The following is an 18,437-nucleotide window of genomic DNA, read 5'->3' as shown; positions in this document are numbered from 1 at the left end:
AGAAAATCAAGAACAGTTGGCTTAGTCTAAGTGGCTTCCCCTAAAATGTGAACATTCAGTCCCTTCTATTTTACAACAATTGACTAGTGTTTTGTTTTGGTTTTTTTTACACATCTTTGGGTTTATCTGATTTCTTATGAAAGAGGAAACGGGACAGGACCCAGTCTTAGCATGAAAATAAGATTTTATTGAATTGTGGCCTGGAGTCATTCATAGCATCACATTGCTTTATTCTGTGCAGAGAGGTGTCTACAGTTTGATTTTTCACAAAATGTTGGCTACTTACCCCTCCTTTTGACATCAATTTGGTCTGCCTTCATTATTGAGAGTGTAACATACTTGGCCTTTGGGCTTCTTTTTTTATTTTTTTATTTTTATTTACAAAAATGTTTTTAAGTTTATTCATTTATTTTGAGAGAGAGAGAGAGAGCGCGCGCAAGCGGGGATGGGGCAGAGAGAGAAGGAAAGAGAATGGACGCAGGGCTCGAACTCACGAACCGTGAGATCATGACCTTCGCCAAAACCCAACAGGTCGGGTGCTTAACCAACGGAGCTTCTTAAGTTGGGCTTCTTTGGGCTTCTTAAGTTGAAAATGTATGCTTCGCAGTAACTGTTCTGGGTAGTTTGATAGAGTGATGAATACCTTTTTCCATTTTGCGCTTCTCCAAGATTACTGTGGAACCATGATTATTGAAGGAGAGGAAGCTCCAATTGCCTACACGCTGGATGATACCAAACCTGATGGCAACTATGCCGCCATAATGGGGTAAGGCATGCTTATGGTGGTGTGGATGCCATTCGGTGTTGCCAAAATATTCCCAGGCTCTTCATAAATGTGCCCCAAACATTGTTAAATAATTTTTTACCCAATGGCACTATTCTTCAAATCCGGCAGTAGAAAAATTCTTAATGCCTTTAGAAAAAAATAATGTGTTCCAATGGATAGATATTTAGAAAAGAAGTAGAATACTAAAAATATTTTAAAGTTTGTTGTATCCATTTTCTGCTTCATATTTAGTGCTGGGGAGTAGCTATATTTTGGTGGCCTATCTTTTATGAAAGCATCATATAAAGATGATGTGGGGTGTTTTACTAAAAGGGCTTCTTGTGGATGCTGTATGGGCATCCATGGTACTTAGGTGGGATGCTGAGATCTTCCAAGTCCTGCCAGAGAGGATCTAAGGCCGGCCCAGTCCTCTGCTTGGCAGGGAACAGCGGCACAGATTGGGGATGTCTTCGTGGTCAGAACCAGTCCAGATTGGTGATTACCTGAAGCAGCCGAAACTGACATGGGCCCTAAGATATATACAAATTTATTTCCAAGAGAAGCACGAGCAACAACAGGGAAATCAAAGCCAGTTGTTAAGTTGAAGGCGATTATAGAGCTACAAATGGAGGCAGATTTTCCGAGTCTGGGCACTAGGGAGACATCATCATGGGGACAGAATCAAAGAGCAAGGGCTGGATGAAGTTGAACAGGCTCCAACCTTAGATGAGCATTTGAGACCCAAGGGCTCATGCTTGTTGGCCACCAGCCACGTGGGGGAGGTGGGTCAATCATAGTCATTATCTTAGGCAGAAATTATGGCCAGCATCTGTGTTTAGTCCCTCACATCCCAGAAGCTAGAAGGTGCTTGTCAATGTCAAGGACGCAGCACGTAAATAGGAAAACATTGAACAAGATAAATTAGTATAGAATGTGTTTCTTTTTTTTTCCAACGTTTTTATTTATTTTTGGGACAGAGAGAGACAGAGCATGAACGGGGGAGGGGCAGAGAGAGAGGGAGACACAGAACCGGAAACAGGCTCCAGGCTCCGAGCCATCAGCCCAGAGCCTGACGCGGGGCTCGAACTCACGGACCGCGAGATCGTGACCTGGCTGAAGTTGGACGCTTAACCGACTGCGCCACCCAGGCGCCCCTAGAATGTGTTTCTTCTGGTCAACTTTTCGATTGTACTCGAGGCACGTGTGTGGCTGTAGAAATGCGGCCAGGATGAAAGCAGCCATTAATTTCCCCCCTTATTTGTATGTTTTAGATTTATCCTTGCCCACAAAGCCAGGAAACTGGCACGTCTTACCAAAGATGAAAGGTAAGAAAAAAAATCACTCTTCTTTCTTTCTTCCCTCCCCCCCTTCCTCCTCCCTCCCTCCTTTCCTTTCTTCTTTCCTTCTTTTCCGCCTACTCGCCTGCCTGTCCATTTTACTACGCTTTGTAACTTAAAGACCGCCTAATAATACGTGTGCCGCCAATGCGACGGGGGCGCTATGTTAAATATGAGGGTCTTTGAGAACCAAGTAGTCAGATGATCACTTGGTGAGTTTATTGTACATAAGATACCACGCAAGGAGCTATCTTGAATACAGAAATGGACATAGCCCAGGGGCAGGAAATGTACTTGAGAAGGAGACAACCAGGCAGACTAAATGACTGCATGGCAGGGCAGTCTGCTGTGTCGTTGCATGAGTGATGTGTGACAGTTACAGATGAGAGATACAGAGGGACGAGTTTTTCTGGAGGCCGCAGTTTCTTCCAGCGGTTAGTGTTCACCCCCGCCAATTATTTATTCCCACACCACCACTGATGCGGATTTCCCAACTAAGAGCCTCTGAATTGCATTCCTTCCCCGCCTGTTATCACCATCCTCCGGGACTATGGCCACCACTGTGCTTGGCCGGGGGTATGGAGGTCTGATGGGGCCACGCACCTAAAAAAAAATTGCCACTGGAATATTAAGATCCAAGAAGGTAGGAGGTTTCGTCTGGCGCGTTCACTGCTGGGTCTCCAGTGCCTGGAACAGTGCCTCCAACAACTCTTTTCCCAGTTTATCTTTTTTTTTTTTTTTAAACATTTATTTATTTTTGAGACAGAGAGAGACACAGCATGAACGGGGAGGGGCAGAGAGAGAGGGAGACACAGAATCGGAAGCAGGCCCCAGGCTCTGAGCCATCAATCTAGAGTCCGACGCGGGGCTTGAACTCGCGGACGGCAAGATCATGACCTGAGCTGAAGTCGGGCGCTTAACCGACTGAGCCACCCAGGCGCCCCTCCCAGTTTATCTTTTGACCATGTTTATGGTTTATTTGTTTGATGCTATAATAAAATTTTAACTTCCTATGAAGTTCAATTTATCAATGTTTAAAATCATTGCTTCTGAATGGTCTTGTATACATTGAAAAGATTTTTAAAAAAATTTTAATGTTTGCTTTTGATAGAGATAGAGAGAGAGAGAGACAGAGCGTGAACGGGGGAGGGGCACAGAGACGGAGACAGAATCCAAAGCAGGCTCCAGGCTCTGAGCTGTCAGCACAGAGCCCGACCTGGGGCTTGAACTCCTGAACCGTGAGATCATGACCTGAGCCAAAGTCAGATGCTCAACCAACTGAGCCACCCAGGTGCCCCTAGAAAAAACTTCTTTTAAAAATGTTTATTTATTTTGAGAGAGGGAGAGAGGGCGCCTGGGGGAGGGGCAGTGAGAAAATCCGAAGCACAGATTGACAGCGTAAAGCCCGATGTGGGGCTCGAACTCACAAACCATGAGATCATGACCTGAGCCAAAATCAAGAGTCAGGCACTTAACCAACTGAGCCACCTAGGTGCCCCAGAAAAGATTTTTCTATTCCAAGATTATCGTAAAAATCGCTCATTTTCCAATTACTTTTTCATTTTCATCTATTATGTTGAAGCTCTTTCGTCCTCCTAAATATATTTTGGTGTAAGAAGTCGCAGGGGACTTGAACTTGGTTTCATTCATGGGTAGCTCTTTGTCCCAGTACCATCTTATTGAATAATCTGTCTTTCTCGTAGGTTGTCATGCTACGTTTGAAAGTCATTGCCTGACTCTAAATCATTTGTAAGATTCCCTTCAGCGTTCTATAAAAATCAGACTTGAAATAACTATAATGTCATTCCTTAACTGACTAATGCTAACTGTTGGCTAATGTCCAATTCCCCCATGAAACTAAATTTCTTAAGAGCTACCATTTATTGGGGCGCCTGGGTGGCTCAGGTCGGTTAAGCGTCTGACTTTGGCTCTGGTCACGAGCTCACGGTTCGTGAGCTTGAGCCCCACGTCGGGCTCCGTGCGGACAGCTCAGACCTGGAGCCGCCTTCTTTTCTGTGTCTCCCTGTCTCTCTGCCCCTCCCACACGCGGGCTGTGTCTCTGTCTCTCTCTCAAAAATAAAATCAACCTTAAGAGCCACCATTTATTGAACACCTGTTATGTCCCAGTTACTCGGCCGGGACCTTTATGTGCTTCACATCGGTGGTCCTCAAACTTGAGAATCGCCTGGAAGGCTTGGGAAAACCCAGCTCTGCCACTGTTGTTTCTGAACCAGCAGGTCTGGGGTGGGGCCTGAGAATTCGCATTTCTAACAAGTTCCCAGGGTGATGCTCCTGCTGATGGTGGTGGTCTGAGGGCCACACAGTTTTACACCAGGAATGGAAACAATCATGCCAGTTTGTTGATAAAACTAAAGCTCAGAGAGTTTAAGGAACCTCTTTCTGCTCTGGCCACTTCCTGGTTGGGGGGCGGAGGCTGACAGGAAGGGGGATGCAAGGATCATGTCCAGATCCCTCCAGAATCTTTAGCGCTTAGCAGACTGACCGACTTCAGAGGTACACACTGTTTTCTCCTTTTTTTTTTTTTAATGTTTATTTATTTTTGAGAGAGACAGTGGGGGACGGCCAGAGAGACAAGGAGACAGAGGATCCAAAGCAGGTTGTACCCTGTCAGCGCAGAGCCCGACGCAGGGCTTGAACTCATGAACAGTGAGTTTGTGACCTCAGCTGACATCTGACGCTCAACCGACAGAGCCACCCAGGCGCCCCAGTACACAATGTTTTCTTGAATGAATAAACAAATTGCCGGATGCCCCCTGCAATGCAGGCCACGTATCACTTTGTCTCCCTTAATACTGTTTATGACCTCATAGATTTAAGACATTTGGAATAGATACAAAGTGCCTTGTTGGGGCATCTGGGTGGCTCAGTCAGTTAAAGCGTCCGACTTCGGCTCAGGTCATGATCTCACGGTTCGTGGGTTCAAGCCGCGCATCGGGCTCTGTGCTGACAGTTCGGAGCCTGGAACCTGCTTCGGATTCTGTGTCTCCCTCTCCCTCTGCCCCTCCCCGTTCCCACTCTGTCTCTCTCTCTCTCTCAAAAGTAAAATAAACATCAAAAAAAAAAATTTTTTTTTAAAGAACAAAGTGCCTTATTTGGAAAAATTAAAATGAAATGATTAGTGGAAGCAACAGCTCACAGGGTCTTTTACTTTCTTTTGTTCTTCGTTTTCACTTTTGTCTTTTTCTCCCCCCCTCCCCCTTCCATAGGATGAAGAAACTCTGTGAGCTTTATGCAAAAGTTCTGGGCTCCCAAGAAGCTTTGCAAGTAAGGCTGTGTTTCATCTCTTTCCCGAGAGAGAGAGAGAGAGAGAGAGAGAGAGAGAGAGATCTGGCTGTGTCCTCAAGGAACTACTAGGGAGGGGCTCACGCAAGTAGGGTTCTAGAGCCCGTGTTTTCTCGGAAATCTTCTCGGAAGGTCTGCATGGGGCCGGTTGTCCCAGAGAGGATGGGTCTCGGCTGTGCCCTTGGCGATGCTACACTTGACCCTGAGTTCAGAACTCTTCCTGGCTCTTGATTTTCTTCAAGATAAACCAGCAGTAACCCTGCACCGACCCAGGTGGATAAAGGCAGGATGGGGCAGGACAGAGAGGCAGTGTGGTAAGGGCATTTGGTGACAGTCAGAGGACCCAGTGTGCCCATAACCAGTAGCCGTAACCACCTCCCTGCTCCGTCTTTAAAGCAATGAATTGATGTTCTTGTTACATTCACCGGACTGCTGGCTCTTTAACGTTCGAACATGGCTTAAAATCACCTTTTGAAAGCGATTATTAAATCCAGTTATCCATGAAGCATTTGAAGACAATGGGGACCCATGTACATGTGAGCAGTTAGAGCGTGAGAAAAATCTAATGAGGGGGCTAAGAATGTTTAACGTGCTAAGCCTCTTAAATCCAAATCTCCCCAGTGCACACCGTGACCTAGTTGAGCAGCTACATGGCTTAATCTTATTACTTTCACACTTATCTTGCTCAACTTCACCGTGGCTCGCTTCCTCCTAGTCAGGCTGCTCTGGCTTTTCAGTTTATCATTTTTGTTCATTCTTTTTCTTTTTTTTTAATGTTTATTTATCTTTGAGAGAGAGAGACAGAGCACAAGCGGGGGGAGGGAGACAGAATCCGAAGCAGGCTTCAGGCTCTAAGCTGTCAGCACAGAGCCCGACGTGGGGCTCGAACTCACGGACTGTGAGATCATGACCTGAGTCAAAATCAAAAGTCAGATGCTTAACTCGCTGGTATGGGGCGCCTGCGTGGCTCAATCGGTTAAGCTTCCGACTTCGGCTCAGGTCATGATCTCACGGTTCGTGAGTCCGGGCCCCACATCGGGCTCTGTGCTGACAGCTCAGGGCCTGGAGCCTGCTTCTGATTCTCCCTCCCCTCAGCTCCGCCCCTGCTCACACTCTCTCTCTCAAAAATAAATAAAGATTAAGAAAAAAATTTTTTAACTCACTGAACCACCTGGGCGCCCCTCTTGAACAGCATTTTAATTAATTTATTTTTTTTAATTTTATTTTTTTAAATTTACATCCAAATTAGTTAACATATAGTGCAACAATGATTTCAGGAGTAGATTTCTTAGTGTCCCTTACCCATTTAGCCCATCCCCCCTCCCACAACCCCTCCAGTAACCCTCTGTCTGTTCTCCATATTTATGAGTCTCTTATGCTTTGTCCCCCTCCCTGTTTTTATATTATTTTTATTTCCCTTCCCTTATGTTCATCTGTTTTGTCTTTTAAAGTCCTCAGATGAGTGAAGTCATATGATTTTTTGTCTTTCTCTGACTAATTTCACTCAGCATAATACCCTCCAGTTCCATCCACGTAGTTGCAAATGGCAAGATTTCATTCTTTTTGATTGCCGAGTAATACTCCATTGTATATTTATACCACATCTTCTTTATCCATTCATCTATTGATGGACATTTGGGCTCTTTCCATACTTTGGCTATTGTTGATAGTGCTGCTATACACTTAGGATGCATATGTTCCTATGAAACAGCACGTTTGTATCCCTTGGATAAATACCTAGTAGTGCAATTGCTGGGTCACAGGGTAGTTCTATTTTTAATTTTTTAAGGAACCTCCATACTGTTTTCCAGAGTGGCTGCACCAGCTTACATTCCCATCTTGAACAGCATTTTTAAGCAGAAGACACCAGTCATGGGGTGCCTGGGTAGCTCAGTCAGTTAAGCATCTGGCTCGATTTTGGCTCAGGTCATGATCTCACACTTTTGTGGGTTCGAGTTCTACATCGGGCTCTGCGTTGACAGTGCGGAGCCTGCTTGGGATTTTCTCTCTTTCTCCCTCCCTCTCTCTCTCTCTCTCTCCTCCTCTCTCTGCCTGTCTACCCCACTCACACCTGCTCTCTCTCTCTCTCTCTCTAAAAGAAAAATAGGGGCACCTGAGTGGCTCAGTTGGTTAAGCCTCCAACTTCAGCTTAGGTCATGATCTCACGGTTCGTGAGTTCGAGCCCCACGTCGGGCTTTGTGCTGACAGCTCGGAGCCCAGAGCCTGCTTCGGATTCTGTGTCTCCCTCTCTCTCTGCCCCTCCTCCTCTCGCGCTGTCTCTCTCTCTCTCTCTCTATCAAAAATACACATTTAAAAAAAGTAAAAATAAAAAAATATATACATAAATACATACATAAAACAAAACAAAATAAAAGGTAAGACCAATTTAAAAATGGAACAAGACAATTGCAGTTGACGAACGGTTCCTGACACATGCATCCACCAAGTGAGAGAACTTTTCTCGGGTCAGAATTTCTTCAGAGTTTATTAGCAAGGACACTTAGCTTCCCGAAGACATGTCTCTAACGATATCGGGCTAAGAAGGCTCTATTTCAGATAGATATTGGTTCTTCAGTAGGAAACGTACCAGACTGTGTTTGATTTATTCCAGCCTAGCTGGCTTCCTCTGGGTGTCCTCTAAGCTTTTGTCCTTCCGTCTTGCAGCCCGTGCACTACGAAGAGAAGAACTGGTGCGAGGAGCAATACTCCGGGGGCTGTTACACCACCTACTTCCCCCCTGGGATCATGACTCAATATGGAAGGTAGAGCAAAAGCGCGCTAAGCTGTCACTGAAATTCCGTGAGTCTGAATCCAGACTCTAAATGGGTTCCGATGGCTTTTCTCCCCCTTTTTTTTTCTTTTTTGGTAAATTCTTACAAAAGACAAGAAGGAGCAAGAAATCCCCAGTTTCCTTTGCATCTTGTGAATCTCATGAGTGAAGTCATTCTAATTCTCTATCATGCTGGTGCCTTGCCCTCTGAGTCCCTCTGAAGGAGCGGGCCCAATCAATGTAACCAACGCAGGTTGCCGCATAAGAACAGGAATTCAGATGGTCAGAGGGCTCACTTGTATTGTCAGAAGAATTATCTTTATACTGAGTTTAGAGCTCAGTAAGATCTCCTTAAGTGGAACCGTAGACCTGCCTGCATGGGTACAGCATTAATAAAAGCAATCCTCAAGTCAGAATTGCTTCAAAGTTTATCATCAAGGACGCCGACCTGCCCAAAGACATATCTCTGGAAATGTCAGGATGATGAGGCTCCATTTCAGACATATATTGGTTCTTCAATACGAATTCTAGACTGGGAGTGTGGGGACTTGGGTACAGTCCTGATTCTCCCAGTAACCAACTTTGTCATCTTGGACAGGTCGCTTCTCTCTGCGCCTCGCTTTCCTTAGCGGGTATATGAGAAAGCACAAAATGGCGTACGAGGGATGAGAATCCGTATGTCAATGACAACCCGAGGGTTTTTTTAAAAACATCTTTACTGAGATATGATTCACACACCACATACAGTTCACTCAAAGTGCACAATTCAACGGCTTTTATCATTGACGTGTTGTGCGTCCAAGTAGGACCCATTGGTGTTTAGATCATTGTGTTTTATGACAGCAACAAGGTATGAATTAATGATCTAGCAGTTGGTTATGACCATTTTAGGATACCAAAGCAAACAATAATTTAATGCCAAGAGCTCAATCTAAACAAAATAGGGAATGTAGGGTAGTGAGGGAAAGCCTGTTGGGAGTATGCAATAAAAAGAAGGTATGAGGTAGGGTGCCTGGGTGGCTCAGTCAGTTAAGCGTCCGACTTTGGCTCAGGTCATAATCTCTCAGTTCATGAGTTCGAGCCCCGTGTCGGGCTCTGTGCTGACAGTTCAGAGCCTGGAGCCTGCTTCGGATTCTGTGTCTCCCTCTCTCTCTGCCCCTCTCCCGCTCACACTCTGTCTCTCTCTCTTACTCTCAAAAATAAATAAAAACATTAAGAAAAAATTGTTAATAAAAAAGAAAGTATGAGGAAATATAAATGGATTATCAGTCTGTCCATAAAAATCAATCAAAGGATTAAAGCCTACTTGTAAGAAGATACACAATGACTTTGGTGAACACTTTCCTTATTTCCTGAAGATAGCAAAATACCATGTATGAGAACATTCTGGGGCCAACGAGCACCACCTGATTAGCTACCGGATCATTAAGTTATTAAGTTCATTTTTGGATATGCTAAGTATAGAATACGTCCATAGTAATCGCTTCATTCGGGATTTATTGGCTAAGTGCCAACCATTTGCCAAACACCGTGCTAGAAACTTCGATACTGAGAAAATTCCTCCCTGCCGTGAAGGAGCTGACAGTATTGGGGGCTGCGGTGGGGATTGAGAGAAGAGAGGACAGCAGACATTGTGGTAGGTCCTCTAATAGATGGGCATACAGATACCATGGGGGACCCAGGGAGGGATCGGCTTGCCTGACAGAGAGCAATCTAAGAAGGCTTCATAATACACATACCACCTGAGGAGTATAGAAGGCGGGGAAAGATATTGGAGAACGCATCCTGGGCAGATGGACCATTATGAGCAAACACTTGGAGTCCTTCAAGTTTATGGGTTGTCTGGGGAGAGTTCTGCATGACTGGGCTCTGGGTGACATTGGAAAGGGAATAATCAGAAAAGCAAATAGGATCCTTTGCCTCATAGAACACGTTCAAGAATACAAAACTTACCCTTTCAACAAAGAATGGCCGATCAGAGCATCACTTTTGGTTTTGGTTTCGTGATTCGATTAGATCTCTGACCACGGACTGGCAAGTTTTATGCTCAATCCCATCAGGTGTTGCAAGAAAATGTCTCTCTGGTATTGGGATGGTGGGGAGTGAAAAGGAGATTCACCCACACTGGCGTGACCCTGGCCACGTGACAGAAACAATGTAGACCCCATCGTGTCGGGCATTGGTGGTGACATGATAATGCCCTTTTTTCATCTTTATTTCTTCCCAAGGACGTGTGTCAGCCTTCGTATTGCTAGCTGCAATTCGTAAGGTAGAAACTAAGGCTCAGTATATCTTCCTTTGACCCTTCAGGCTTATGACATTTGAGATACTGCAGAGAGGGTTATCTTCATGACTCTGGAAGTACATGGAAAAGATCCTGCTTCCAGATGAAGACAGGGGGCAGTACTGACAGTGCTTTAGTAAAGAACACATGTTTTACTTATGTATTTTTTAACAAATATTTTAATTAAATATTTTTTAATGTTTATTCACTTTTTGAGAGACAGAGTGTGAGCAGAGCAAGAGCAGAGAGAGAGGGAGGCACGGAATCCGAAGCAGGCCCCAGGCTCTGAGCCGTCAGCACAGAGCCTGACGTGGGGCTCGAACTCACGAACCGTGAGATCGCGACCTGAGCCGAAGTCGGACGCATAACCGACTGAGCCACCCAGGCGCCCCAAGAACACGTAGTTCTTAAGGAGTTTTACTTCCGGGTAGACAGAAAAACTAATGGTAGTGATGAAGCAGTGAAACACATAAAGAAATATTTTACTCCAGCAAGCCGTGAGGAATATACATGGAAATATCCTTTTTTGTGAATAGATACCATCTGCTCACTCACCTGTGGTAAAAAAGGCAGGGACGTTTCTTCTCCAGCTGTTGGACTTCCCCCCCCCCCCCCGACAAGAGAAGATTTGCACATGGCAAGTAGAGGAAAACTATCTCTCTGTTTGACATTAATTCTTGGTTTTTACATTTTTATATGGTAACGTATTAGCCTGACTAGTTCTCTAAGCCTTTCTTCTCTCCTCTAATATTTCACTCTAGGATTTGGCCAGGCCTTCCATCCTGGGGTTTCCAATTTGGGGGTTAGTTCCCTCAAGCTGAAAAAAGCCAACATGTGGTGAAAGCAACATTGTTTAATGAACTTGGAGAAAGCAAATTTACCTTCTCTGGCAGGGATCCCTTCCTGAATACCCTTAGGCTCTCCAGACCATGCTGGCTCTGGACCATTCCAGATTATTCCATGCACTATAGTCAGTATTTAATATTCTACAATATCTTGTCTTCTACTTCCTACTTGGCAACAGTAAGGGACAATGAAAGAAAACCCCACTAATTGAAGCATGCCCATTTTTTTGCTGATAAAAGTCTTGGTGGTATACAGGGTTGACCAAGATAAGAGTTTGGTTGTTCGCTCTGGACCTCCACATCCTTTACTTGATATAATGGAAACCTGATGGGGAGCCTGGGTGACTCAGTTGGTTAAGCATCCGACTCTTGGTTTTGGCTCAGGTCGTGATCTCACGGTTCGTGGGTTTGAGCCCCATGTCCGGCCCTGGGCTGACAGCTCAGAGCCTGGAACCTGCTTCGGATTTTGTGTCTGCCTCTCTCTTTGCCCCTCCCCCACTTGGGCTCTCTCTCTCTCTCTCTCTCTCTTTCAAAAATAAATAAACATTAAAAAAATTGTAAAAAAAAAAAAAGGAAACCTAAGATACGATGAATAATGACATCATAGCAGTGCTCCCCTTATGGTGTTTTTGTCAGGGTAGCAACAAACCATCCCTCTTAGAAGCCAAATTCTAATGCAATTTTGTCCCGTTGTATAGCGTATGGGCACTCCTTCCTAACTAGTGACGATGATACACGAGACAAAGCATAGAGGATAAAAAACAGAGACCTGGACCTCTGGGAGACCTAGTTCAAATCCTGGCTCTGCTATTTTCTAGCAGTGTGGCTCTTGGCACATTTCTTCAGGCCTGTTTCCTCATGTGAAAAAGGGGAGAATGATAACAGTAGCTATGCCATGGAGTTCTTGAAAAGGATCAAGTAATTCAGTAGAGGGAAGAAGTATAACCAGGTGGCTAAGACTGTGGGTGCTGGAGTCAAATGGCCTGGGTTCAAATACCAGCTCTGCCACTTACTAGCCATTACCTAGAGCGAAGGACTTTGTGGCTGTTTAGACTCCCCCGGAAGCAGACTCTGAAGCACAGGTAGCACATGAGCTATGTATTAGAGCCCTTGGTGTCGATGCTTGTGGAAGTGAGAGGAAAGAACCAAGAGTAGGAAGAGGGAGAAGTTGGACCGTGATGTAGTCTCGTGAAGGCCTCAGCTGATCCCCTAGGGAGCTCTGGAGGTAGGATGGCCCGTGAGAGTTGTTCCAAGTTGGAGCAAGGGGGTTAGGTCTTTACCACCCCGTGATGATTGATCATTGAGTGCTTCTGCTTCTGGGAGAAGGCATGACCTTGAGATGAGACAGTTTTCTTCAGCAGCCTCCAAAGAGGATTGACGTCAGAAGGCATGTTCTGGAAGCACCACCACCCCCCCCACCCCCCGGCCAGTAGCTGGGAATAAATCCTTCATTCTTGCCAGGGGAGGCGGGGGGTCTTGACAGTGTTTCCCAATGACACACATGTGTCTCTGTACCTCCATAGTCTCATCTGCAAAATGGGGACGATAACAGCACCGACCTCATAGGGCTGTGGTGAGGATTGATGCAATTAGAAGAGTGCTTGGCACCCAAGAAATGTTAACTGTTACTGAATGCAGTAAAACTCTTAACACTGGTAGAGGGAGGCGCTCAGTGAGTGGTAGTCTTGTAGCCGTCGTCAGACCCACAGATTTGTTACCGGTCACCAGTAGAAAACTTCTTAGAACTCATTGGACCGTGCTCACTAAGAGACGGGGAATCCAAGAGCTCGGCGAGAGGAAGTGATTTGCCAAGTTCATTGCTGGAATAGCCAGGTAGGGAACCGGGATATGTATCACCTTGCTTACAGCTGGTGAGCCATAAACGGAGCTATACTTGACTTGGCTCAAATAGTCCCAAGTTCCACGTAGGTGAAGTAAATACATACTCCCCTGATGTCAGTCCCTTCACCTGTAAGCTCTTGGTGCAGGAGGGGACTTCAGCTTGCATTCCTTGTCTGTAACAAGGACCATGCAATAGCTCGGGGAAGCTGTGAACCTTATTCCAGAATTGCCAGTGCGCTCCTGATGTTTAGTATCGGAGGAAACCGACCACACGCGGTCTTTGCGGGCAGGCTGTTCTCTGACTCTCTGAGACTGACCACTTTTACCTCTTTGCTTTTGTTTCAAGGGTTCTACGACAGCCCGTGGGCAGGATTTATTTTGCAGGCACCGAGACGGCCACCCACTGGAGTGGCTACATGGAGGGGGCTGTGGAGGCCGGGGAGAGAGCAGCCAGAGAGGTAAGGCCTCGGGGTCACGGGCTGTGGGGAAGGAGGCAATGCAGGAGTCTGACAAACAGGTCGAAGATGTCTGAGATCCTGGAGGCCAACTCCCCAGTAACCTCCACCTGAAGATCCATGAAACACCGTTTTTTTAAATTTTTTTAATGTTTATTTACTTTTGAGAGACAGAGAGACAGAGGGCGAGCGGGGGAGGGGCAGAGAGAGAGGGGGAGACACCGAAACTGAAGCAGGCTCCAGGCTCTGAGCTGCCAGCACAGAGTCCGACGCGGGGCTCGAACCCATGAACTGTGAGATCATGACCTGAGCGGAAGTCCGGCACTTAACCGACTGAGCCACCCAGGCGCCCCATGAAACACCATTTTAACAGTATTCTCAGGAACAATGAACATCTGAATCCGGAAGCAATAATGAAAATATCTGTCATGGAACCCAAAGTAAAAAGACCCTATGGGGCAAAAGATCACTATGGATATACTTAAAAGATAACCTAGGTCTAATATAAAACCAAACACATTTTTATTATGACTCAGAATTCGTTTATATATTTCCTGACAACCCCTATGATCTCATGTTCAAAACTACTAAAATTTCTGGTGAGCCTAACAGTTGGAGCCTCTTATGTTCTAGATGAAAGACCTTTTAGAGCCTTTTAAAGGTTGAATGGACCACATTGGCTTTTACCCTATCCCAAGAGACGTTCAGTTAGTCCTTTATTTTTTATTTAAAAATTTTTTTCTGTTTATTTATTTCTGAGAGCGAGAGAGAGAGAGACAGAGCACGAGTGGGGGGAGGGGTAGAGAGAGAGGGAGACACAGAATCCGAAGCAGGCTCCATACTGTCAGCGCAGAGCCAGACATGGGCGCTTGAAGTCACAAACCGTAGAATCATGACCTGAGCCAAAGTTGGACGATTAGCCGACTGAGCCACCCAGGCGCCCCCAGTTAGTCCTTCAAAGAGCAGATTCGCAGGAAGATGGTGTCACTTCTACTATTCGCGAAAATAACTCTTTCTTTTCAGATCCTGCATGCCATGGGGAAGATCCCAGAGGATGAAATCTGGCAGGCAGAACCAGAGTCAGTGGTAGGTTGCATTTTATTTCATGAATTTAAATCTCCTTTCTCTAAAAACAATTATTTGCAGAAAGAACCACTTGTATATAGTCCCACGCCTTTCCCTAAGCGATTCAACCCATGCATGCTTAAAAAGATAACCATGATGGAGACCAATTGGACAATAAATTTCATATTAAAAAAAATTTAAAAATTAAAAAAAATCAAAATAAAATAAAATCCCCGGTTTTTCAGAAAAAAATGGAAACCAATTTGACAATGAATTTCATATTTAAAAAATACATAAATAATAAAAAAATAAAAAATAAATACAAATAAATAGGTAAATAAAATAAAACCACTGTTTTTCAGGAAAAATAAATAAATAGATAGATAGATAACCATGAGTGAGGGCAGAGGTGAGAGAGATGTAAAAGAAATCGATAAATTTGTAGCTGCCACATCCATTGCAGATTATCAGGGGGAAAAAAAACACGATTTATTTTTTTTTTTTTTGGCCAGAGAGTTCTAGGACATATTAAGAACTCAATGATTGCCTGCTGAATATATCTCTAACCAGGTGATTCCCAACAAGGGGTAGGAAACGAAAGGAAGATATGTCAGCATCCCCTGTCTACGGTCCAAGGGATGCAGCGGAATGAAACGGAGCAGATTTAGATTAAAAACAGCATTTGCAGTATACGCCCTATTACTTTTCTAATAAAACCTCAGGAACTTTTCCTATAGAGCGAAATGCATTGCAGAGGACAAGGGTCAAAAGGGTCAGAGTTACTCCTTGATCAAGGTGAAAAGTAAAGCTCTGCCAGTGCCCGTCACTGTCTTAGTGCCTCTGTCAGAGAATGGACCGCGGATTCATTCCCCTCAACAAATAGTGACTTTGTAGCTACTCTGCCGCGGCCACCATGTTAAGGGCCTACCACTGCTTCCACGGGGCGACAACATGTGGGGAGAACAGGTGGTAACCAGAAGGCACAAGGCTCATGAACCAGACATGCCAGGAGTGTGAAAAGAAGGGGCCATCTTGGCCTGGGGACACAGGAAAGGCTCCCCCAGGAGCCGGTGAACTAAGACTGGAAGCATGAGTCCGCATTAGCCAAGTAAAGGGCTAGCGGAGAATGGGGGATGCGTGTCATGAGCAGCGGGCACTTGACATTTAACGGCCCAGCCATTGGCAAGAGTGGGTCATGTTCAGAGGGCTGGAGGAAATATTTCTGGAGCAAAGCGCGTAAGCCCTGTACTGACAGCGTATGTTCTCCGAATCCAGGATGTCCCCGCGCAGCCCACTACCGCGACCTTCTTGGAGAGACATTTGCCCTCTGTGCCAGGCCTGCTGAGGCTGCTTGGATTGACCACCATCCTTTCGGCAACCGCTCTCGGCTTCCTGGCCCACAAGAGGGGTCTACTTGTGCGGTTCTAAGGAGGGGCGTCTGTAACTACACCTTCCCCTTACTCCGCCGGGTGTGTGGGTTTGGGGAAGGGGTTGCAATAAAGTTCCAAGAAGACGTGTAGACTGTAGAATGAGGTGGGGAGCACGAAGACAAGTCAGACTTCCGACCGCAACACACACAGTATGTCTTCTTCCGTTTGGCCCCTACATGTGGTCCCCCGTACCTGGCTTCGCGCTCTGTCTTGCCCATGTCCCACTTTACCACCCCCAGAATCTTTACAGTAGTTAAACAGGCTCTTTGAGGTCCTTGCTGTCCCACAATGCACCTTGCCCATGCACAAGAAAGCTAGTTTTTTCCCCACCTCTGTGGCTTTGTGCTCGTCTCCTCTTACTTATAACGTCCTCTTCGTCCAAGTTCTCTGCCTTTGTCCTTAGAATCCCATAATGTTATCTCTGGGCCTTAGAGACCACCCAGGCTTCACCTTCTATTGTAGTGGTGATCAAACCAAGGCCAGGAGGGGCGGAGCTGAATGAATTGCCCCAGGTCTACAATAAGCCACTGATACCTGGGGGGCTAGAACACAGGTCCGTTGCCTTTCCCACCCCTCAGTATGTGTGCCCCGATCACCCTCTTCCACCCCCTGCCATGGTCACTGATGGCGTTCCTTTGTGTGGGTTTGCTCTGTACTGAGTTGTTACGTGCTACGCAGTGCTACTCGTCATGTATCCTTAAGTCTTACTGTCTCGTGCAATGCGTCTTCGGCTGACGTTAATTTCTTGGAGGATAGGAATCTTGCCTTTTCTTCCCTTTGTACCCTCCATTGTGTCTGGATACAGAGGTCAGCACACATTTAGGCAATCTAAAATAAAGTTGATTGACCAGATGTCTGTTGTCTTCTTTTGGGGGGTGGTGACTTTCAAGGTTTTGACCGATCAAATCAAGACCCAGTATTAGGCACATAACTGTGGGTTTAATGTATTTGGTCAAAATTTCCTTGAGGCCTAGATGATGCATGTATTTTGATTGCGTGACCCATCATGGGCGATGTGTAGGTGAGCGCTTGGTAAATGATCCATAATGATATGATAAGGATGCTAAGAGAATTCCTTCCTTTCATACCCCCCCCAAAAACCTGTCAAAGTAATTGGCATATTAATAAGATGCTTTAACTATTAAGATAATTATAATATTTCAGTTGACTGTTTCATATTCCTTATCAGTGCAAAGCTTTTTACTAGGCACACTCACTAATTTAAAAGTACAGTTTCAGAGTCCATTAAATCCTATTCAAACTACTTTTTGAATAGGATATCATCATTTCAAAATATTCATGTGTCTCAACTCCCGAGGTCAGTTCTTGTCACAGTATATTTTAAATCCATACATGACCATTGTCATTCCCTTCTTTAGAAAATGGTATCTAGGGGCGCCTGGGTGGCGCAGTCGGTTAAGCGTCCGACTTCAGCCAGGTCACGATCTCGCGGTCCGTGAGTTCGAGCCCCGCGTCGGGCTCTGGGCTGATGGCTCGGAGCCTGGAGCCTGTTTCCGAGTCTGTGTCTCCCTCTCTCTCTGCCCCTCCCCCGTTCATGCTCTGTCTCTCTCTGTCCCAAAAATAAATAATAAAACGAAAAAAAAAATACTTTAGAAAATGGTATCTATATGAGATGATGATGTCGATGAACCTTATTGTAGTAATCATTTCACAGTATATATGTCACATCATTGTGACGTGCATTTTAAACTTACACTGTCCTGCATATCAGTTAGATCTCAATGTAACCGGGGCACAAAGGTTTACCGAATTTTTAAAAAAGAAGAACCAGGGGCGTCTGGGTGGCTCAGCTGATTGAGCATCCGACTCTTGATTTGGGTTCAGTTCATGATCCCAGAGTCATGAGATCAAGCCCCGAGTTCTGCTCTGTGCTGACAGCGCGAAGCCTGCTTGGGATTCTCTCCACCCCCCCCCCCCCGCCCCTCTCCCACTCGGGCACGTGCACTCTCTTTTTCTGAAATAAATCAATTTTTAAAAATAAATGGTTAAAAAAAAAAAACAGAACAGGTGCCTGGGTGGCTCGGTCGGTTAAACGTCCGACTTCAGCTCAGGTCATGATCTCACGGTTTGTGAGTTCGAGCCCCGCATCGGGCTCCTTGCTGTCAATGCAGAGCTCACTTGGGATCCTCTCTCTCCCTCTCTCTGCCCCTCCCCCCACTCATGCACGCTCTCAATAAATAAATAAATAAACAAATAAACAAATGGTAAAAAATTAAAATAAAAAAAAAACACAGGAAGAATCACATCAGGAGTTACCTTTTCCAGGAATCTTCTGGACCATCGATCCTCCATTTGGGCCAGATAGTCCTTTTCTTTGTT

The 18,437-nt window shown here is 45.5% G+C and overlaps 1 protein-coding gene across 1 annotated transcript in view; it reads left to right on the top strand.

Moving 5' to 3' along the window:
- MAOB (monoamine oxidase B) overlaps positions 1 to 16,949 on the top strand; it is a 111,743-nt gene extending 94,794 nt beyond the window's left edge. The window contains exons 9-15 of the mRNA XM_023248804.2: positions 670 to 766; positions 2,038 to 2,091; positions 5,331 to 5,388; positions 8,071 to 8,168; positions 13,494 to 13,605; positions 14,626 to 14,688; positions 15,943 to 16,949. Of these exons, the coding sequence (XP_023104572.1) occupies positions 670 to 766; positions 2,038 to 2,091; positions 5,331 to 5,388; positions 8,071 to 8,168; positions 13,494 to 13,605; positions 14,626 to 14,688; positions 15,943 to 16,095 (635 nt within the window). The 3' untranslated portion in view covers positions 16,096 to 16,949. The remainder of the gene's footprint in view (positions 1 to 669; positions 767 to 2,037; positions 2,092 to 5,330; positions 5,389 to 8,070; positions 8,169 to 13,493; positions 13,606 to 14,625; positions 14,689 to 15,942) is intronic.
- Positions 16,950 to 18,437: the final 1,488 nt, after the last annotated feature.

This window comes from Felis catus, chromosome X (genome assembly GCF_018350175.1).
Source record: "Felis catus isolate Fca126 chromosome X, F.catus_Fca126_mat1.0, whole genome shotgun sequence".
NCBI classification, from domain to species: Eukaryota; Metazoa; Chordata; class Mammalia; order Carnivora; family Felidae; genus Felis; species Felis catus.
The sequence above is the reverse complement of the archived record's forward strand: the minus strand, read 5'-3'. Positions and strand labels throughout refer to the sequence as shown.